The sequence below is a fragment of the Podarcis pityusensis genome (assembly GCF_964106645.2).
Source record: "Podarcis pityusensis genome assembly, chromosome: 14".
In the NCBI taxonomy this organism is placed as follows: Eukaryota; Metazoa; Chordata; class Lepidosauria; order Squamata; family Lacertidae; genus Podarcis; species Podarcis pityusensis.
In genome coordinates this window covers 25,586,890-25,610,038 of record NC_138039.1, presented here as the reverse complement: position 1 = coordinate 25,610,038, position 23,149 = coordinate 25,586,890, and the positions used below count along the sequence as shown (strand labels likewise).

The window sequence follows — 23,149 nt, the reverse complement described above, 5'->3', positions numbered from 1 at the left end:
GAAAGGAACCACAAGGGTCAGCTGGTCCAACCCTCTGCAATGCAGGAAACCTTTTGCCCAACGTATGATTAGGAGTCTGATGACGGAGCTATCCAAGGAACTTTAAAGCTCTAGGTTAGGGCCAGTTAGGCGGCAATTCTAACCCCATTTACCTGGGAGTAAACCCTACTGAATTCAGTAGGAATCACTTCCAAGTAGGCATGTTTAGGCTTGTACCGTTATAGTCTACAGAATGAATGGGTGTTCTGTGCTTGCCTCCACCAGAAAAAATCCTGTTTTTTTTCTTTTTCTTTTGGACGGCAGGTTTCTTACCATCCAGCATATAACTGGGTGGGGCTGGAACAAAGGGCAGAAATAGCAGAAGTGTGGAGCGTGGGCTGCTACGGAAGGCCCAGGGTTGCTACCAGCTGCCTGCCCGCCCACTAGTTCAATAGTCACCTCCCAACTTCATGCAAAGCAGGCTCTTCCTGGAGTCAAGTTCTCTTCTGCGAATCAGCTGGGGGCTTTCCACATCTGCTGCATGCTGTGCTGCGCATTTTGCTCACCAACCCAGTGAAGGGGAGGAGTGGCACTTTGGGAATTGAACACAATTCATGCCGAGCAGCAGGGCACCAAACTAATGCGCTGGGCAAGAGCCCTTTCTCATTCTAGGGTTTAGCCAAGGACAAGAGTGGGGTGCTGCTGCTGCTGGGCGCAGCTGGCTGGTGTGGGTTTAAGGTCCTCTGTGGCCTGATGGAAGATGGTGAGCTGGGGGCCAGCAGGCTTAGAGCTTCCTGGAGGACTGCTGCCCCCTTGTGTCCAAGAGTCACTGCAAGGCCATCTGGGAGCTCTTTGAGGAGCCTTTAAGATAAGGGGGTCAGCTGAGGAAGACAGATCCTGCCTCCACGGAGGTGTAGTATGGCAGGGACCTCAAATCACTCAGATCCCCAGCAGTGGAGGTACGAAAAATTTTATATTGCACAGTTCAAGTCATGCATCTTAATTGGCAGGTAACTAAACTTTTGCTTCAACCTTCAGAGGGTCCAATCCACACACAGCCTACTGTGCCTATCAAATCCTGGCTGCACCCCGTGGCTCAGTAAGCCAGCAGCAAGAGGCTGAGAGCTGGCAGGAATCTGCACTCATACATTTAAAAGGTTATGCAGATTTATGCAAATGTGCTTCAACATTCAGGTTCTGTACTTGAATGTTTCTAACCACTTCCTTTCTTGTGAAGCTTCCATTTGCCTGGATAGCTTCTCATCTTCTCAGAAGCCTTTCATTCTACAGGTACCTGTGAGACGCGGGCGCACTATGATGCCAGAATGGTCCATCTGGGCTGCCCACAGCCACATAGTCTTCTCTTCGCCAGCTGGGAGCAGCAGCCTCAGCCTCCATGGGGGGTCCATGACAGGTCCTTCCCCATGCAAGCTTCTTTTCCTCCTTTTGGAAATGCCATCCTGCCTATTATCACACCTTGAGTGGAATAAGTGCAATAAAGCTGGATCATATGGATAAAAAACTTTAATGCTAGAATAGTGTTGTCTCAGTCACTTGGCGATACTTCCTGGCATCCCCATCACCAAAAGCAGTCCCAGAGTGTCCCTTTATTCAGCCTGCTTCCCCTCCTCTTATCTGATCTCTGGCAGAGGGCACAGGAAGTCACACCACCATGCAGAGACCTTGTTGCTTGCTATGGATATATGAAGCAAGACCTCCTTACCTGTACAGAAGCAGCAACAAAAGGCAGGCAGGCAGACTGTTCTCTGCAAAAACCAAGGCAGTGCCTGAGCAAAAGCTGGCCACTTGCTGGATTCAGAGCCTGTCAGCAGGCAGAACCGAAACACTTGACAGGCAGTGTGGAATCCATTGCAGGTCACTGTCCAGTAACTTGAGCCCAAGAACAACTGGTGCTCCAGCCCCCAGCCCAATCTGGGTCAAGAAAGCACCCATCCCCCTGAAGGTCCCATTCATGTAAGAAGTGCCAAACGCAGCCCCTTGAGTCCAGCAAATTGTCCTCAGAGTTTCCACACAGATGCAGGTCTACAAGCAGGAAGGTGCCTCTCCTTGCTGGCCTTTGGCTTAGCCCTCTGTTGGTAATAAGGGCCCTTCCCTACCTGGGCTTAAAGGGGATGGTGAACACCTTTTGTCCCTCCTTTAATTCCCTCTCCCATACATCCTCCTCCTCTGACTGCAGTCCCATAGCTCCTCCTCCCTGAACCCCCAAACCCTATATGCGGTTGCTGCTGCTTTCCTATTTACAGCATAGCGGATCTCTGGATTTAGGGAGAATTCCACCTGGAGGAGGTCACTGCCTGGTTCAGGCGGAATTAAGGAGGTACAAGGGGCCTCAGGGGTATGAAAGGCCTTTGTCCCTGGCCACATCTTCCCTAAAGCATCCATCGGAAGCCACCTGTTGCATGTCAAGGTCCGCCCCACAGGGTGCACTTGCCCAGGCCAGGTCTCTTACCTCCTGAGCCCCCCAGCCAGGGTGAAAGAGGACCCTGCTCACCCCAGTGGCTGCTGCGGGGCTGTCCTGGACAATGCTGAGCAAGGGTTTGTAAGGGGACTGCCCATCTAGGCCACAACCAGCGCTGCCACTCTTGCCCTGGGGGGCTGTGCCTTCCTGGAGAGCTGAGCTGAAGGAGCGGTAACCAGCCAGGAGGGAGGCTGCTGGGCAGGGGCCAGACTTCCCTGGGGCATGTTGGGAGGAGCTGCCTGGCCTCGCCTCTTGCTCTGCAGCTGCCATACAGGAGGAAAAGCAAAGTGAGTCTTGGGCTTCTGGGAAGACACCCTGGAAAGCAGGGTGCAGGCTGCCAGTCACAGGTGCAAGGCAAGGCCCTGATTCATGGCTGAATGGCTGGATTTGGTCCCTGAAAGGAGAAAACTCCTCTTGCTCCTCCTCACAGACCTGGCTGAAGCCGGCCATAGGCTCCACCACCAGGCTGCTGAAACACTTGTAGCCCGAGGGCTGGGGGGCGGCTGTGCTGCCATCCCCCCCTTGCAGACAGAGTCTGTCCGTGGTGACGGGTTGTGCCTCTGGGGAGAAGAGGCTGTGGCTGAGGGGCAGTTCCAGGGCAGCACTGCCTGGCTGGGATGAAGCCACTGTCTCTGTGCTGGTGTTCTGATAGACAGGTTCGGAAGAGGTCTCCGAAACACCACGGTGCTTGTCCAGCGGTGCATCTTGAGAAAAGGAAAAAGCACTCTGCATGTGCCCCAGAGCCTGGTCCTTGAGAAGTGGGTGCTCGTCCAGGATACCGGTGCCCCCACTGCTCAGGTCCCCACTGAGAAGGTCCCTGAAGAGCTTGGCCACGGCGTCTTCATGAGGGACCTGGCAGTCTTCCTCTTTCTGAGTTTCTGGCTTGGCAGATGCAATGCAGCTGTGAATATGCACAGGGTGCTCAAGGCCCATGTTTCCGAATGGCACCACTGCTGCTGTCACACCAGCGGCCACTTTGCTCTTGGCGGGGTTTGGAATCTGGTCCCACCATCCCTTCTTCACCCTGCAAAGCAAGAAAGCGCCACCTGTTAGTCCTTCCCAGCCCTCAGAAAGGGAGAGACAGGGCTCTGCAAGGGCTGCCTCCCCTCCGAACATCAGGAACCAATCTTCCCCCTTCCGAGGTGACTAGCAGCCAAATGCATGGTTAAAAACACCAGGTAAGAGAGCTGAGGAAGACTGTTTGGCTGGAAGGAGGATGAGGAGAAGACTCAGAAGGGACAGGGGCCACTTTCCTCTTCCTTTCCTGTCAGGGTTGCAGGAAAATGCCTCTGCCAACAAGGCCTGCAACCTTCAAGCAGAAGTGACCATTTTTTAATTTGTTTTGCTGTGGGCAAAGGGCAGCCCTGGAGACAACACCTTGCAAGGCACCCAAGACCTACCTGGTGACGCAGAAGAAGCTGAAGGTAGCCAGGGCCATGATGAACACACACAGCAAAGGGATGAAAATCCAGAGGATAGAGCCAGGCCTTGGCTCAGTGTCTGGAAGGCAAGAAGCATTTTGGTTATCTGGGCATACAATTCACCCTGATACCTGTGGGAGGTAGGCTGGCTGGCTGGCAGACAGGCACCCACCCACCCACCTACCTGGAAAGGGGGCACAAGATCAGGCTCAACGCCCAGAAGCCTCAGTTGACAAAGGAGCCCAACTCACACAGCTGGAAAGAATTTCAGGTGATTTGCAGTATTTCTCCTTAGGGTTTTTATTTGCCTATTGCCTTGTAGGGATGCGGTGAGGTTTATTTGTTGGGTTTTAGCTTGTCTCTCTATATGTTAGGGGAATTGAAGCCTTCCAAGTCCTTCTTTTGGCAAAGGAGTTTCCCAAATTGGGATGTGGGGATGGGCGCCGACAGGCACATTTAATGCCTCGTGTGTTTGGTTTCTCCTGTACAAGCTAATCTAACCTTTAACCCCCTCCTGCAGTATCAAGCTGGTTTCCCTTCAGCCAGACTTACCTTGGGCTGGGGAAAGAGGTCCTTGGGTCACCCAGCACCACCAAGGTAAGGGGCGGACAGAATTTGTACTGCTTATTATTCATGTAGCACCATCACCGCACACAGAGCAAGAGAAGCAAGAAGGTAGGTCTCTGTCCCAGGTAGTTTATCATCTCACCTTAGGCCAAGGAAAAGACAACAGACAAGGAGAAGAAAAGAGAGGAGAGCAGAGGAGGTGGAAGAAGCACAAATACAGCTACAGGCAGTATACCGTGAAGTTATATGCAGAGAAAAACCAGCAGATAATGAGCTTGATGCAGGAAGAGGGAGCACTGGTGGTAGCGGGGCCTGATGTGCTGTGGCACCACACTGAACCTGCTAACTTCACCCAGGGGTCTGCAGCAGAGCTGCTTTTAGCAAGCCTACCCAGGGCAAGCAATCAAAGTCACTGTGGAATCTAGAAGGTCTTTCCAGTTATTTGTCTCTAGCCTGGCAAACTGCGACTGCCCCCTGCCTCTCCGCCGGTGTTGTGCCACTGATCGCTTAGTGCATTTTCATGCAGAACATTGTGCCACCTTCTTCTACCAAAACAAGTCTTCCAAATAACTAGTATCGTGTGCCTTAGTCTTCAGAAAGAGGTACTGTCTACAGAAGAAAATTGTGATGAAATAAGTGAGAGGCCTGCAGTTTAATTCGATGTCCAGCTTGACTGGAAATGCAAGACCTCAGCAATGCGGGAGAAATGCTGTCGCTCACTCAAAGGGGCTGGATGGCGCACAAACGTTTCTGCGGGTGGGGTGGGAGTATTTCACAAACCCAGAAGGTTTACAGAATCCAGAAAAGAGAGAGCCCACAATGTGGAGCCCAGAACACGCAGGGATGCCAACTGAGACGCCAACAGATTGTTAATAATAAACAGGTGCCTTGTGCAGCCCCTGCCCTAAGCACTTACCGTTTTTCCATGTGTACTCAGCACTCCAGTCACTCCAGATGTCCCCGAACGATTCAGTTCTCTGCCGCACTTTTGCAACATAGGTGGTTCCTGGCATGAGGTTATCGTCGAAGATTTTATAATGAAAGCTGTGCGTAGTGTGTTTGTGTAACTTTGGGAGGGGGGAAACAAAAGCAAACAGGTTTACATTATGTGAAACACTGGGAGAGGGTTCTTCTGGTGAGTGGAATTCTTCTCTTTCCCAACTTTCTATGGAGGAAGATCATTTTGGGATGTGGTAGAAAAGCTTTTGGACTCTTATGTTACAATGGACAAGGGAATTAATTTCAGAGACCTGTTTCAAGACAAGCTGCAATGGAAGCTTTGTAGATGAAGTCAAGGGGCTTGAGACCAAATGACAGAAGGCTCCAGGGCAGAAGGATCTCCTTCCCTCCCTGCTGAGCCTGGCCATTTCCCACCTGAGGGGTGGCGCGGGGGGGCGGGGGGGAGACAGCCACAGCCAGGGACCCAGGGCTGGGCTCATTCCTCCATCCAGGCAAGCAAGCACGAGATGCAATTCAGCCCAGTCAAAGCACTAGGAGTGTGTGGAACAGGACTGAGGTGGGGGAGGCCTGGCCTGGACAGAACCCCAGGGGCCAGATGAAAGAGGCCTGGAGGGCCGCATCTGCCTCCCTTCCCCTAGGTTCTGTGATCCAAAGCCTTGGGGGCTGGTGGCCCTGATCTCAAGCCATCCCACTGCTCTTGTGTGCCCCCCTGGTGAGGGGCATACAATCATTTGCCAAATACATCTAAAGGCTTTTGGGCCTGCAGTTCGCTGGATCTACAGAGCTGCCCAAGGAAAGTGTTAAGGAAGGGCAGGAATATGCCATGTCAACTGGCATGAGGCAGAGCAGGGGGGGCGGGGACAGGGCCATTCTGAGGCTTTCAGGGGTCCCAACACCTCAACCTCTGCTCAGGACATAGAAAGTCCCCCCCCAGTGTATGTGATTGTTTTAGTATTTTTAATTTTAGACAATGGCATTTTTAAACATGGATGAGCCTGCCACCTTGGGTTCTCTTTGGGAGGAAGGGTTGGATATGAATGTAATTAATTAACAACAATAAACTTGCAGCACTATTCCAGGTGATCGTACAGGGAGGAGCACACTGGGAAGGTGTACCTACCTTGTCCGTCTGGTTTATAGGCCAATAAGCAACTTCATATACTGTTCCTGGATTTTGGTGAAGAACGTTCCCTTCTTCATAGTCATCTGCCCAGGTGAAGATGTACGAGTCATCCTTCCTGTCAACAGTCAGGTTGACAAGCAGTCGGGGTTTTACTGCATTTGGGAAGAAATCAACAAAGAGAAAGATGTGGGGAGGCAAAAGAGGTTGGGGAATGCGCCTGCTCCCCACACAGAGCAGCTAACATGGGCCTCTGGTTTGGAAGGAGGGGAAGGTCAAAGCAGCAGGTCCTTCTCCCTGGAAGGATAGACACACACTGCCACCTCCTTCTCTTAATTTCTTCTTGCTGCTGCTTCGCACCATACAGTCTCATGGCAATGTTGTGTCACACATTAACAGGATGTTTTCCATGTTAGAAACTCAGATATATAAGCTAGGTACCAAAAGGCTCCTTAAACCAGGGTTACAGTCATGAAAACAGAACATCTAGTTGGCATTCTGGGGCCAAGTAGCTTGGTCCCCAAAATTTGTTCTGATCGTGCAGATAAAATATCACAGATACAGTTCTAAAGGGTGTGCTGTTAGTGTGTAAAACAGAGAAGATCCAAGGCAAAATGCACCTGGCAAATTTCAAATGCTCGATGAGTTGTTCTTATGTTACCGTGTAGGAAAGCACCCTGTGGCTTTGATGTGGCTATAGAGAAACAGGCGGCCAGCAGGTGTGGGCAAGTAGCAGGCTGTGTCCATTCCAGGTGACCCCCAACATGCATACAGAGGCAAACCCCTCAATCCATTGGGGTTTTCCACAGTTGCCACATATTGCCCTGCTTTCTTGAATTCTGAGGCTTCTCCTAAGCTCTTCAACCAGTTCCTGGGAGTAGTTTTTGCTCTTCTAGGCAGCCATTTTTTCTCTCTCCATCAACCTCTTCCAAACTGGAATATCCCCCTCCAGGCACCTGAAGAATAAACCTGCCACCATTCAAGGTGGTTGCTTTGCCTAATGGACTAAGATGGATGCAGGGGGGCTAAGGAAGGTCTCTGAGCATTGATTGGTGCTAATCATGAAGACAAACCCTCCCTTCCCACCCTGCTCGTATGCTGCTCCTCTTGTCTTGTTCTTCAGAGCAGCCCCCAGGAATGCGCAAGGAGGGTCTGCCAGACCAAAGGATCCCTTACCAATGTCATCAGGGTCACTCGTCATCTTCCAGATCTCCTTCTCGTTGGCCTCCAGTGAGAAATGATACTTGTAGTTATGCAGTACTTCAGACTGAATGGTGCAAGTGCACTTGGGGGTCACATCCAGTCCTCTCTTGTTCTTAGGAGAACATTCCCATGATTTCCTGGAACAATGGCAAGAGTTAAAAGATGTTTTCAAAGTAGACGATGCTCAGATCATTTCTACCACAGCCTCAATTTGGGAAAGCTCAGCCCAAGTGAGAGAGGGGCTTTGCAATGCTTCCAGCTGCACCAGGCTGTGGATTCCCCTGATCCCCCCCAGAAAGGTTGCAAGCGTGCAAGAGGGGGAAAATCTATGCACCTTGAAAGCTCTCCAACAACTAATGATCCAATGAAAAGTATAATGAGAAACCTTTTGGACCCAGCATTTCTTATTCTCGGTTTGGAAATCTCAAAGTGACTGCAACTCAGCTCCCAGAGACATTTTGTAAAGAACCCGCATCCATTTTCGGGAAAAGGTTTGGGCTGGCTACTCCTCCCAGGGTGTCTCAGAGAAGGCGAAGCCACCACAGATGCATTCTGCAGCCCTGATATCAGTAGCCACCAGGGCTGGCAGTCCAGGCCCTCAGACTACATTCCCCAGGATGGCGAGGCCTTTATATTTACCTGCCATATGTTAAGGGCCTCCTTCTCTGTAAGAGAAGCACTGTGGCACAAGTAATGCTGAGCGAGGCCCAACAATGTTAATGTCACTTCTTTTAATTTCTCTCACTTTTTATATTATTATTACCTTACCCTGGTAAGTTTTCAGGAGGGTACCAGCAGCCCCGAAAACACCCGACAGAGGAAAGAGATCTGGGGGCAGTTCACATGTTTCACAGCATGACCTACCCTGGGCCATAAACTGTACTAGTTGTTGCAACGCGCAGGAGGAACTCCTTGGGGCAGTCGGTGGAAGCATCCACTTCCCAGTGACAAACCACTTCGGATTCATAGTCTGTGAGGCAACTTGGCTGGATGTCCTTTGAAGACACGGCTAGGAAGAAACAGAAGAGTTTGCTTGAGTGCCAGGCTGACACCAGCTGTTGTGCAGTTTTCAGAGGAAGGCGTTTTCCTGAACGAAACTTACTTATTCGGAGGAAGAATCCAACACAGGCCTACCCAGAAGAAACCTCTGCAAAGCCCCACTCCAGCCCTCCAAGGTGCCATTGTGTGTTAGTCTGGAAAAGCCTTAGAAAGAGACCTTCCAAGCCTTAAATTCTAACAACAACAACAACAACAATAATAATTTATTTATACCCCGCCCATCTGGCTGGGTTTCCCCAGCCACTCTGGGCAGCTTCCAACAAAACACTAAAATACAATAACCTATTAAACATTAAAAGCTTCCCTAAACAGGGCTGCCTTCAGATGTCTTCTAAAAGTTTGGTAGTTGTTTTTCTCTTTGACATCTGGTGGGAGGGCGTTCCACAGGGCAGGCACCACTACCGAGAAGGCCCTCTGCCTGGTTCCCTATAACTTGGCATCTCGCAGTAAGGGAACCGCCAGAAGGCCCTCGGCGCTGGACCTCAGCTGACTGCTGCTTCTTTTTCCTCCTCCAAGTGCTTTGGGCTGCTCACCTCACCATTTATAATGCTCTCCTAAGAACATGAAAGTAGCCCTGCTGCTGGATCAGGCCAAAGGGGCCCATCTAGTCCAGCATCCTGTTCTCTCAGTGAATGACCAGATGCCCCAGTGGGAAGCCTGCAAGTGGGATTCAAGCGCAAGAGACTCCCCACCTCCTTTGGTTTCCTGCAACTGAGTTTTGGAAGCGTTTCCGTGTCTGTTCTGAATCTTCCAACATTAAGCATCACTAGGTGTCCTTGACTTTTAGCATTATGAGAGAGAAAATAAAACTTCCCTATCTTGTCTCCTTATCTGCTGCTGCTTACCTGTCTAAAATTTCTAGCAGGGTTGTTCTACTTTTCCGCCACCCAAGCCACTCCTCTGCTTCTCACAGTGCAATCCTGGGCATGTCTACACAGAAACAATTCCCACTGAGTTCTGTAGCAACTTGAAGACTGAAAGGTCTATCATTCCAAAGCTTAGGGCCTTAGGCCAACAAGAAACTATTTCTTCTTCTTCCTGCAACAGACTAAGTGGTTCCCCCTGCTGGAACTTGCTGCAAAATGCTCAGGCAGGATTACAGCTTGGAAGATGGCATCTTTGCCACAGTCTGCTTCCTTGCACCACTTCTCCTGCTCCTGGTGTTCCTACAGCAACATGGCCCCATTGACCTCTCTGCTCCAGGCTGAGCCAGGACATCTCCAGCTCAACTTGCGCAACTCTCCGGATACAGATAGGTAGCCGTGTTGGTCTGCCATAATCAAAATAAAAAAAATCCTTCCAGTAGCACCTTTAAGACCAACTAAGTTAGTTCTTGGTATGAGCTTTCGTGTGCAAGCACACTTCTTCAGATACCTCTCCGGATGTTTATTTTCCTATCAAACACGCACAAGGCAGCTTCGCCTCTAGTTTCGGTTCCTCAAAAACAGCAGAGGGACCAAACTTCCCTTTTCATCTTCAGCAGAAAAGCCACGAAGAAATGAAACAGACTAGATGCTCCCCAGGAGGTGAGGGGAGATGGGTGGCACCTGTCCCCCAAGGGAGAGGGAGCCCCTTCTTGCCAACCCAGCCACATTCCTACACTGACTCGGGGAAACTCTCTCTCTCACTCCCCATCCCGTGAAATCTCAGGGCAGACCTAGTCGACTCCCTCAACATGGAAGCAGCCACGAGGAAGGACCACTCTGCCTCCTGTCCTCATAGTGGCCAACCAGGTGCCCCAAAGGGAAGATGCTCGCAAACAGGGCAACTCCCTGTTAGTTTCTGTTTCCCTCACTGAGCAGCTGCTGCAAGTCATGGGACTTTGTTTTCATTCCACAGTTAAGTTACTGTTGGGTTCCTATGGGAAAGGGAGACTGGATGTGATGTTCACTGGTTTCCTGTTTCTTTGTTCTGTCGTTTCGTTTGTTGGGAGTTGCTCTCTGCTCTCACAGAGGCAAGATGTACATTTGTGTGTTCTCGGTATAGCTTAGAAATAAAGCTTAGCAATGTAGCAATACCTGCTTCATCCTTTCGTTTGTGGACACTGGGATTTTACTCTGCTGGGCTCAGGATCAAAAGGAGCCGTATCAGCTCGAGGGCCGGAGCTGAATAAACTAACACTCCCCCCACTGCTGTTTCCAGTAAGTGGCATTATTCAGAGGCATTTACTGCCTCTGACACTGGAGGTAAAACCATCATCATGGCTAGTAGCTATTGGGAGACCTCTCCTCCACCTCTACTGTGGATTTGTCTCATCCTGTCTAAGTCGCCCAAGTGAGAAGCCATCACTGCCTCTTGTGGAAGTGAGTCCCATAATGTTTTAAATGTGTGGGGAAGACCTTATTTTTGTCTTCCAACATCCTTGGACGTTCACCTGTTAAGGAGGGAGGGGGAGAAAAAACATCTGCCCAATATACCGTAAAAATTAAACTGTTGCACTACTAAAGAGAAGTAGGAAGGCTCTCCTGATGCAAACAGGGGGAAGACAGATGGAAAACTCACAGACTCAAGAAAAGCAATAGAATCACAGAATTGTAGGGTTGCTAGTGACCCCACCTAGCCCACCTGCCTACAGTGCAGGAATCACAGCTAACAGCTGGGCTCCATGGCCTGGCTGGCAAACCGCTCCACCTCTACCTGCACCCCACTGGGAAAGCCTTCGCTCAGGGACAGAGCACCTGCTATGCATGCAGAAGGTCAAGGTTCCACCCCAAATGGCAGCATTTCCAGGGAGGGCTGGAGAAACCTTGCCTGAAACCCTGGAAGGCAAGTGCTTATAGTCCATGTAAATCATGGGTAGGTAAACTAAGGCCCGGGGGCTGGATCCGGCCCAATTGCCTTCTAAATTCGGCCCACGGACGGTCCGGGAATCAGCGTGTTTTTACATGAGTAGAATGTGTCCTTTTTAAAAAAAATCTGGGTTATTTGTAGGCCATAGGAATTCGTTCTCCCCTCCCCAAAATATAGTCCGGTCCCCCGCATGGTCTGAGGGACAGTGGACCGGCCCCCTGTTGAAAAAGTTTGCTGACCTCTGGTGTAGAAAATATGGGCCGACCACCGAGCCGCCCCCCCCCCCCCCGCTGGACACTTACTGATGATGGCAGGAGGAACCTAGCCTGTTTATGGAGACAGGAGGATAAATGGGGTGTGTGTGGTGGGTGCCTGGCTTATTGTAGAGATTCAAAAGCTGCAACGACTGTCTTAAGGGTATGGTAGTAAAACCCAGGGCAACCCCAGACCCAGCAAAACTTCTTAAACATCTCCTCACCAACCAACAATACCAGGAATTAGAGCCAGAAATGCTCCTGGCACAGGAGTCAAATCCTAGGGGCCGATGGATCTCTCCTTCCCCCCAGTTGATGGGCATTGCCTTTCAAATGGTGTGGGTGCACAGCATCATGTGATCGATTATGGGGCGGGGCTTAACCCCCCCCCCCCCAATAATATTGTATTCAACTTGGCACGCCTGCTTCGTGGAAACCTGACCCAAGCAAGCAACCCGCCCAAGCCTTGAAAAGCTTCCAGGCGGCTGAACCTCGGGTCCCCGCTGCCCCTCGGGGAGTCTCTGGGTTTGCAACTGCTCCGGCCGGGGAAGCCTCGCTCTCTGCTCGGCTGGCCGCGCCCGGACTCTCCCTGCTGCTGCCGAGGGAAGCGGCTTTCCTCCGCGGAGACTTACTGTGCCAAAGCGAGCAAGCGAGGAAGACGGAGAGGAGGAGGAGGAGGAGGCCGGGCTTCCTCCGGGGGCCCCCGAAGCCCATCCCGCCGTCGGCCATCCGGAGAGTCGGGAACGAAGTGCGCCGGGCTCTGCCGGGAAGAGGCAACAACGTCGAGCGGCCCGCTTCCCTCCTTCTGCCAGTGCCAGCCCGGCCGCCAGGCGCGGAGCCAGGCGAAGCGGAGCCCACGAGACGCCCGCCCGGCCCCGCTTGGCTTGACCTGGCTGCCCGTAGTCCCGGAGCCCCTCCCGCTGCTGCCTGCTTGGGCGACGGGCTGCTCCGCTCGGTGGGTGGGGAGGAAGGGCGGGCCTCCCTCCGCGCGTCCCGGGGCGGCTCTCTGAGCAAATTCGGCCAGCGCCCGCCTCGTCCCGCCTCCCCCGGGGTTCCGGCCAGCGCTCGTGCGCAAAGCGAAAGGGAATCCCAGAGGGGAGAAGGCCCGGGGGGGGGCGGAGACCCGGACGACGACAGGGAGCCCTTCGCGACTCCCCCACTCCAGCCCACCTGGGCCACGCGCCCTCCGCTGCTACGGCTGCTGTCCGGGAAGCGCTGGGTTACGCCCCGGCCCTCCTCCTGGGGCGCGGATTTGCATGCCGAGCCCGGCCCCTTCCCGCCTTTGCGGGGAATTCCCAGCCAGCCGGGAAGCCCTCCCTGGCACGGCTCGCACCAAACTCGGCTACAACAGACTGCGATCGGTGTCTCCTGAGCATGTGCAGAGTGCTCGCGGCGCGGGGCTACCACGCCAGCCCCGTGGTGTGTGCGCGCAGCCAAGTCAGTCCGGGCTCTGGAGTCGTGGCGCTGCAACCCTTTTGGTCTGTTTCAGCTGCAGCTGGGCTCATCTACTCTTATTACATTTCCTATAAGAGCAGGTGAAAGTTGACCAGGTAGATCATTGGAGGGGGGGGGAGAAGCAGGAGTCTATGGGGCCCAGGAGGGGTGCTAAGAAGGAAGAGGTGGGTTTTTTGGAAGCAGAAAGGTAGGAAATGGCTTAACTGGTGCTTGCATCAAGGTTTCCACATGCACCTCCTCTTCCCACTGAACAGTACTGTCACTGGGATGCAGTTACTCATTGACAAGTTAGCCAGTGTGCTGGAGTGGATCTTCCTTATTTAGACCTTTTCTGTATTGCCTAATTATAGATAGGCAGCCACGCCACCTTATACTAAGTCAGACCATTGTCTACACTGATTGGCAATCGCTCCCCAAGGCTTTCAGGTAGGGTGTGTCTCTCAGCCCTACCTAGAGATGCTGGGGACAAAAATGGAATGGCAGAAAAAATTATTTGAGTATGCTGAGATGGCAAGTCTAATGGGAAAGTTAGGAATCATGGCCAGTGGCGTAGCGTGGGGGGTGCAGGGGGGGCCGGCCGCACAGGGCGCAACATCGGGGGGGGGGCGCGCTCGCACTTGCAGCTCTCTGCCCCTACCTGGCTCACTCACTCTCTCTCACTGCAGTGCTGGCTATGCGAATCCGATCCGAGCCGCTGGGTCGCCACCCACTGTGGAGGGGGTGGGTGCCAGGTGTGCGGTGCGGAGAGAGAGCGAGGGACTATCTGGGGGAGGGACAGTGCAGCGGCCGCCCAGCGCAGCGCTGAGCGCGGGAGAGAACCACACCAGACCAGACCAGGCAGCAGCAAGAAGCTGGCAGCGGCGGCAGGTTAGGGGTTAGGGGGCGCAAATTACTTGCCTTGCCCCGGGTTAGGGGGCGCAAATTACTTGCCTTGCCCCGGGTTAGGGGGCGCAAATTACTTGCCTTGCCCTGGGTTAGGGGGCGCAAATTACTTGCCTTGCCCCAGGTGCTGACAACCCACGCTACGCCGCTGATCATGGCCACCAAAAATTTAACACAGAATGGGACAAATACAGACAATGCCTTAAAGATCGTTGTAAACATCTGAAATCTGAAATGACTCCTGCAAGGTGACATAACTTATGGATAAATTAGATGTTATTCAACAAGCAGTTAATATAGAATTGTAGTGGACCCACGTTCAGGTGGAGGGAAGTCTTGTTACTTTACTATATCTTTGATGGAGAGTGATAATTGGGATGTATACTGAAAAATCAATAAAGATTAAATGCTTTTTTTTTATTAAATTTTTTTTTATTAAAAAAATGCTGGGGACTGAACCTGGAACCTTCTGCATACATACAAAGCAGACACCACTGAGCTGCAATGACCCTTCCCTGACTACAGTGGTACCTCAGTTTACAGACGCTTCAGGTTACAGACGCTTCAGGTTACAGACTCCGCTAACCCAGAAATAGCATCTCGGGTTAAGAACTTTGCTTCAGGATGAGAACAGAAATCATGTGGCAGTGGCGCGGCGGCAGTGGGAGGCCCCATTAGCTAAAGTGGTGCTTCAGGTTAAGAACAGTTTCAGCTTAAGAACTGACCTCCGGAACGAATTAAGTTCTTAACCAGAGGTACCGCTGTATATATAAAAATAACTATGTGAATATATCTCTAAAGCAGTATGCTGAAAGCGACAGGTATTATAGAACCACACAATAAAACCATCAGGACTAGTTTCTGATAAATAAATGCTGCTATCAATTCCTTCACCTTCGGATACATCTCTTCACTCAACCCCTCCCACCAGCCTGGGCTCAAACAAACACAGATCACTCCAAAAATCTCAGAAGAAAGGGGGCTTCCTGGAACCTGCTGACACTGCCCTAGTCTTGCTTTTACGAATAGACCCCATGCAGACTGTACTGTGTCCTGTTCAGCACTCAGCTTACTTGCACTGCACACACCCGGGTCCAGGAGGCAGCAGGTTTCGTTTGGTGAGTTTCCCGGGGGGTCCAAAGGGTGGTGCATAAAACTGAGTATAGGGGTGTCCTTTCCCTGGCCTCTGCATCCCTCTCATCCAAGGACCTTGGGCCACTTGCCATTTCTCAAGCTAGTGTACTTCACAGGGTTTCTGGGAAGGTAAAAGAGGATTCTCGCATGCACAGCACCCCCAGCTCCTCAGAATGACCTTGCTCCCCTTCACCCCACACCCCTCGTTCTGGCCTGAGTTGCAGTTCATTTCAGTGTTACTGCAGGTCAGCATGTATCTGTGAGAAACAGTGGTTTGGTATCTGTCCATCTTCAGGCGTGTTCTTGAGGGACTACGTGGCACAGAAACACACATGCACAACAAAGCCTGTGTCATAGCTGTCAATTTTCAGATTTGAAAATAAAGGAATCAGCAGCCTCGAAAATAAGGGATCAGCAGCCTCACCTGTCCCGGGGACAGTCTACGGGATATATAACAATCTGGGATAGCAGCGGGAAGCGGCGCTGGAATAAGGGAATTTCCCGCAAAAAAAAGGAAGGTTGACAGCAATGGCCTGTGTTAGTGTACTCTTTAATATAGTTCAGTCCAGGTATGAGGCGGGAGCCTTGCAAAGCTTGTGCTGCCTGCCAAGTCAGTTCCTGGAAGGGGTAGAGGCATAGGGGGCCCAATGAGTTATTCCTTCCAAATCAACTTTAAGGGTGCCAAGCACAACTCCCTTGGACCTCAGTGTGTGTGTGAAATTTGGCAGGCTTCATCCCCTGAAAAGGGGATGCTAAGCTCACAGATTCCACCCATTTCTGCCTGAAAGGAGAAAAGGGTTAATAATTTGGTGCTCCCCTAGTATTGTTTTCTGTTATTAGCAGCCCAATTTACAATAGCCCGATATTGGAAACAATCTATAGAACTCCCCACTGAGATCTGGTTAGATAGTATTTGGAGTGTGGCTCTGTTGGAAGGCCTTACTTGCCACAAAAGTGTAATTAAAGGCACTTCAAGGATAGACACTTTTGGTGATGTTGGCTTCCTTTCTTTTCCTTTATAAATGAGACGGAAGATACTTTTATTCCACTTTCAACACAGGAATCTCTGTGGAGAGGCTACTTGAATTGATAATACATAACTTATTGCATGTGCATTATGTACTACGTATGGAATTTAATAAGAATGGACCACTGGACAAGTTAATGTAGTTGTGTGTTCTTGTCTTTATTTAAATGAGAAACAATAAAAATCATTGGGGTGACTTCAGAAAGAGGTATTGTCTACAGCCGAGAATTGCACTGAATTAAGTGAGAGGCCTGCATATTAATTTGATGTCTAGCTCACTGGAAATGCAAGACCCCAGCAATGTGAGAGAAATGCTGTCGCTCACTCAAAGGGGCTGGATGATGCACAAACGTTCCTGTGGGTGGGGTCGGAATATTTCACAAATCCAGAAGGTTTACAAAATCTAGAAATAAAGAGCCCACAATGTGGAGCCCAGAACACAATGGGATGCCAACACATTGCTAATAATAAACAGGTGCCCTACCCGATCCACCCATCTGTTCGCCAACTTATCGGGATGCTCCAATCACTCCAGGTGTCCCCGACGAAATAATTTTTCTGACGCACTTTAGCAAAATGGTTCCTTGCTGGCATGAGACTCCCTGTGGCGATGTTAAGTTGCATGTCCGTCGTCATGCGTTTGCGTGCCTTTGGAGGGGGGGGGGACCGAGAAGCAAACAGGTTTACATTATGTGGTCCTTCCCACACCACAGGAAAACACTGGGAGGGGGTTCTTCTGGTGAGTGGAATTCTTCTCTTTCTCAACTTTCTATGGAAGGAGATAATTTTGGGATATGGTAGGAAATTGCTTTTGGACTCTTATGTAGCAATGGACAAGGGAATGAAAGCTTTGTAGATGAAGTCAAAGGGCTTTAGACCAAATGACAGAAGGCTCCAGGGCAGAAGAATCTCCTTCCCTTCCTCCTGAGCCTGGCCATTTCTCACCTGAGGGGTGGGGGGATAGCCACAGCCAGGGACCCAGGGCTGGGCTCATTCCTCCATCCAGACAAGGAAGAAAAGATGCAATTCAGCCTAGCCAAAGAACTAGGAGTGTGTGGAACAGTAATGGGGCGGTGAAAGAGGCCTGGAAGGCTGCATCTGCCACCCCTCCCCTAGGTTCTGTGATCCAAAGGAAAGCAATGGCTTGGGGCTGGTGGCCCTGATCTCAAGCCAGTCTACTCTGAGAAGTCATAAAAGCCAACCCACTGTTCTTGTGTGTGCCCCACTTGTGAGGGGCATAAAATCATCTGCCAAATATATTGTTATAGATTAAGGATAAAGCCTAGAAATTAATAAATGCTACTCCTGTAGTGATGGCTGAAAACCACATATACTCCCCTTTTCTCAAATGCAGCTCTGCACACTGGTCTGCATAGGCAACTAGGGCAATCTGCCTGTCTATTTTGCCACAAAGAGCAGCTGAACATATGTATTGTTGTGTGCATGTGGTGGTGGTGGGGGGGGGGCAATGACTTTCACTAGAACAAATGGATTCTGTGAATGGTCCTTGATAGACATCAGAGAGAACAATGAAGGCACTTTCTCATGCAGAGCTGCCCAAAGAAAGTGTCATGGAAGGGCAGGGAAGATGCCATGTCAACCAGCATGAGGCAGAGCAGGGGGGTGGGGAGAGGGGTATTCTGAAACATCAACCTCTGCTCAGGACACAGAAGGTCTCCCCCCCCCCCCCAGTGTATGTGGTTGTTTTAGTATTTTTAATTTTTGTTTTAATGGCATTGTTTTAACATGGATGAGCTTACCACCCTGGGTTCCCTTTGGGAGGAAGGGTGGGATATAAATGTAATTAACTGATTAACAATAATAAATTTGCAGCACTATTCCAGGTGATTGTACAGAGAGGAGCATGCTGGGAAGGTGTGCCTACCTTGTCCTCCGGCAGGCCTTCTTGCCAAAAGGCAACTTCATAGTCTGTTTCCGAATTTTTATGGAGAATGTTCTCTTCATTATAGCCATCTTCCCAGGTGAGGATGTATCCGCCATCCCCCATCTCAAGTTTCAGGTTGACAGGCTGTCGGGGTTTCACTGCATTTGGGAAGAAGACAACAAAGAGAAGGATGTGGGGAGGCAAAAGGGGCCCCTGCTCGCCTCTCAGGGAAGACAACACGGGCCTCTGCTTTGTAAGGAAGGGCTGGTCAAAGCGGCAGACCTTTCACCCTGGAGGACAGACCTCAACCTCTCCAAGTTCTCTCCAGAACTGGAGTATCCCCCTCCAGGCACCTGAAGAAGGGGGCTCTCCATTGCAAAGGTTTCTGCCACAATAAACCTGCCACTGTTTAAGGTGGTGACTTTGCATAACGTACTAAGGCGGATGCAGGAGCGGCTAAGGAAGGTCTCTCAGCATTGATTGGTGCTAATCGTGAAGACAAATGATCTGTGCCCACCACACTTGTATTCTGCTACTCTTGTCTTGTTCTTCAGATCAGCCTCTAAGGATGCGCAAGAAGGATCTTGCAGACCAAAGGATCCCTTACCAATTTTACGAAGGTCCTTAATCGTCGTCTTCCAGATCACTTTCCCATTGGCCTCCAGCGAGAAACGATACTTGAAATTATTCAGTACGTCAGACCGGATGGTGCAAGTACACTTGGGGGTCACATCCAGGCCTCTCTTGTTCTTAGGAGAACACTTCTGTGATTTCCTGGAACAATGGCAAGACTTAAAAGATGTTTTCAAAGTAGACAACACTCGGATTATTTCTGCCACAGCCTCGATTTGGGAAAGCTCAGCCCAAGTGAGAGAGGGGCTTTGCAATGTCTCCAGCTGCACCAGGCTGTGGATTCCCCAGGAAAAGTCGCAAGCGTGCCAGACGACATAAATCTGTGCACCTTGGAAGTTCTCCAACCACAAGTGGTCCAGTGAAAAGTAGAATGAGAAACCCTTTGGATCCTGCGTTTCTTATTCTGAGTTTGGAAAACTCACAGGGGTAAGGAGGGTACCACCAGCCCCCAAAACACCCAACAGAGGAAAGAGGAGATTGGGTGGCAGTTCTCACATTTCATAGCATGATCTACTTTTGGCCACTGAATCGATTATTCGCTGCAACACGCAGGAGGAACTTCTTGGGGCAGTCGGTAGAGGCGTCCACTTCCCAGGAACAAACCACTTCGGAGTCATAGTCTGTGAAGCAACGTGGCTGGATGTCCTTTGAGGATACGGCTAGAAAGAAACAGAAGAGTTTGCTTGAGTGCCAGACTGACACCAGCTGTTGTGCGTCATCTCCAGATTTTCAGAGGAAAGCAGTGTAGGAATGTTTTACTCAATGCAACTTACATATTCAGAGGAGGCCTAGCCAGAAAGGGCCTCTGCAAAGCCACACTTTGGCCCTCCAAGACTCCACTGCAGAAAGGGATAGAATCTCTGCTCTACTCCTGTTTTTTCAGGCAGAGCCGTAATTACAGGGGGGCTAGCCAGGTTTTTTTGCCCTGAGTGAAGCCTCCAAATGGGTGCCATTGAGGCTCTTAACCTGTGTGTGTGTGTGTGTGTGTGTGTGTGTGTGTGTGTGCCAAGCTGTGACAAGGGTGAAATAAAGCCTAGATCTGAGTCTGGCCGAGGGGGACCTTGTGTGTGTGTGTGTGTGTGTGTGTGTGTGTGTGTGTAGTTTTAAAAAAATACTCCTGGGGTACAGAATGCATTTTGTCTGAGTCTGGAAAGCTAACTCTGCCTCTGCCTTAGAAAAAAGACCTTCCAAGGACAAGCCTTAAATTTCTATGTTGACTGCTGCTTGTTTTTCCTCCTCCGGGTGCATTGGGTTGCTCCCCTCAACGTTTATAAAGCTCTCCTAAGAACATGAAACTAGCCCTGTCACTTGATCAGGCCAAAGGGGCTCATCTAGTCTAGCATCCTGTTCTCTCAGATGCCCCAGTGGGAAGCTTGCAAGCAGTATTCAGTCACAAGAGATTCTCTACCTCCTGTGGTTTCCTGCAAATGGGATTTGGAAGGGTTTCCATGTTTTGATTAGAGGCAGAGTATGGTCATCATGGTGGTAGCCACTGACAGTCCTGCCCTCTTTGAAATTGGATTAAAGCCATCAAATTTGTTGGCCATCATTGCCTCCTGCGGGAGCAAGTTCCACATTTTAACTCTGTGCTGGATGAAGAAGTTCTTCCTTTTATCTGTTCTAAATCTTCCAACATTAAGCATCACTAGATGTCCTTGACTTTTAGCATTATGAGAGAAAGAAGGAAACTTTTCTCTATCCAGGTTTACTCCCCCTGCTTTGCGAAATGCGCAGGCAGGACGCAGCTTATCTGAGCTAGTGGTGCCCCTCGGTTCATTTCCTTGACTGCTTCCTTGAGCCACTTCCTATGCAACACAGCTGTGCTCCAGATTGTGCCACGACATCTCCAGCTCAGCTTACTCAGCCCTCCGGAAATGAAACAGCCACAGGACTAGCACCTCCCCCCCCCCCGGAGGGAAGGGGCAGTGTCTGTCTCCCAAAGGTGAGAGGCCCTTCCCAACTGCCCAGCCGCTCTCCTGTACTGGGATATTGATCTCTCTCTCCTGCATCCCCTGAAATCTCAGGGTGGACCAAGTGGACTCCTTCAAGATGGAACTGAAGAAAGCTCTGGTAACAAGGAACCATTTTAGGGGGCTTTCCATTTGGAGTTGTCGCACGTTGAAATGTTAGGAGCTCGCGGCCCTGGGAATTTTATTGAAGCAGGGGAAAGAAGCACAGCACGGAATAAATAAAACCCTTTCCCCTTCATGCTCACCTAAGTGTGGATCTCCAACTTCTCCCCCTCAATTCCCTGAGCCCTCCCCCCCTTGCTCTTGCTCCCTACCATAGGAGCCAACTCTAAGGGGCAGAGGGGGCTTTGGTCTCACTAATAAAATATTTGAGAGGGCCGCCCTCCCCCAAGTTGATGGATATTGCCATTCAAATGGTGTGGGTGCACCGGATCATGTGATCAATTATGTTGGGTTTGGGCTCCCCCCCACCCCTGCCATATTTTATTCAAGTTGGCAACCCTGCTCCCTACCATGGGAGTGGCCAGGCTTTATGTTGGGGGGGCAGAACCTGGGTTACTTTTTATTGATTTACTTGATTTAGGGGGGCAGCTGCTGTCCCCATAGTGGCCAAAACCAGATGCCCCAAAGGGTAGAAGCTCACAAACAGGACCTGGGCACAGCAAGAGCAATTGTCCCCACTGCCATTTCCAGTAAGTGGCATTACTCAGAGGCATTTACTGCCTCTGACACCGGAGGGAAAACAGTCATTGTGGCTAGTAGCCACTGACAGCCCTCTCCTCCTCCTCTTTCTGCATGAATTTGTCTCATCCTGTCTAAGTTGCCCAAGTTAGATGCCATCACTTGTGGAAGTGAGTCCCATAATGTTTTAAATGTGTGGGGAACCTTGCTTTTGTCTCCCAACATCTAGCTTCCTTGGACGCACCCAATGAGTTCGTCTGTTAAGGAGGGAGGGGAAAGAACAACATCTGCCCAATATACCAGAAAAATTATACTGTTGCACTTCTAAAGAGAAGTAGGAAGGATCTCCTGAAGAAAACAGGGGGGAGACAGACGGAGCACCCATGAACTCAAGAAAATTCATAGAATCACAGAACTGTAGGGTTGCTGCTAGTGACGTCACCTAGCCCCTTTGCAGTGCAGGAATCACAGCTAAAGTGCTGCCAGTCCGTGTAGATAATATGGATAATGCAACTTAAGATCCCAAGTCATTGCCCTGCCCCCCGCACACCCAATGACTATGGCTGGACATATGCTGATGGTGGTGAGAGGAATGCAGCCCACTTATGGAGAGGGGAAGAAATGGGGCTGGATGGTGGGTTTCTGGCTTATTGCAGTTTCAAAAGCCGCTTTTTAGGGCAATGAGTCTCCAAAGGTGGCTTCCACCATGCAGTCATAAAACCCAGAGCAACCCAGACCCAGCAAAAGATCTTAACTCACTCCCACACCACTGCCTAAAATACCAGAAAAGCAGGCCTCCTGGAAACCTGACCCAAGCAGCCTCAGCCCATTTCAACCCGTCCAAGCCTTGGAAATCTTCCAGGCAGCTGAAACCTGGCAGGAAGATCCTCGCTGCCCCTCCTGGCCTCGCTCTCTGCCCGGCTGGCTGCCCAGCTGCCCTCCTGCAGAGGGAAGCAGCTTTCCTCCACAGAAACTTACTGTGCCAAAGCGAGCAGGCGAGGAAGACGGAGAGGAGGAGGCAAGGCCTCTGGGGCCCCCCAAAGCCCGTCCTGCCGTTGGCCATCCGGAGAGCTGGTGATGGAATGTGCCTGGGAAGAGACAACAACGTTAATGCCTTTTGACAGCCTGTTGGCCGCCTCCAGATGCGTGCATGTAGAGGTAGACTGCCACAGGCAATGAGGGCTCTGCAGGCTTAGCTGAACCCTAGAGCGATCTTCACTATGGAACGCCACCCGCTTACCTGTGTGAAGGGATTAGGGAGCCCCCCTTTTATTCAAGGCCCAACTGAGAGCAAGGCCCAGCCCCTTTGCAACAGCCATAGCCAGCATCCAACAGGCAGAAGCCACGAGACATTGGCCAGTCGCCCAGCTGTGGCCAACCACTTGTCCTGCCCTTCAGGCCTTCGGCTTCTATGAGTAGCTGGGAGGAGACTGGGCCAAGGGGGCTCAGATGCTAGGGCCCCAAAACACTCACCACTACTGACCCCCTTTCTATGTGGCTTTCCGGGTCTCTTTGCTTTGCTGTACTTGCCGCTAATGCTGCCTGGGCGCTTCTACAGGGAGGCTCAGCCCAGGGATTTTGCTGCCTGGGGCACAGCAGCAGCAACTCAGTGTATAGCACCTCTGAATGTGGACAGAGCTGGTTTTAAAC

At 51.0% G+C, this 23,149-nt stretch overlaps 1 protein-coding gene across 2 annotated transcripts; it reads right to left on the bottom strand.

Moving 5' to 3' along the window:
* Window positions 1-1,485: 1,485 nt before the first annotated feature.
* Window positions 1,486-22,692, bottom strand: IL4R (interleukin 4 receptor). Of its 2 annotated transcripts, none has more exons than XM_080980171.1 (7): window positions 22,478-22,692; window positions 8,594-8,738; window positions 7,703-7,866; window positions 6,527-6,681; window positions 5,363-5,513; window positions 3,859-3,958; window positions 1,486-3,482 (listed from the first exon to the last, which is right to left on the bottom strand). In XM_080980171.1, exons 1-7 carry the CDS (start codon window positions 22,560-22,562, stop codon window positions 2,330-2,332), a joined length of 1,953 nt encoding a protein of 650 aa, XP_080836297.1. In that variant the 5' UTR covers window positions 22,563-22,692; the 3' UTR covers window positions 1,486-2,329. The 2 variants fall into 2 exon arrangements, with proteins under 2 accessions (XP_080836297.1, XP_080836296.1); XM_080980170.1 differs by lacking the exon at window positions 22,478-22,692 and adding an exon at window positions 12,465-13,335.
* Window positions 22,693-23,149: the final 457 nt, after the last annotated feature.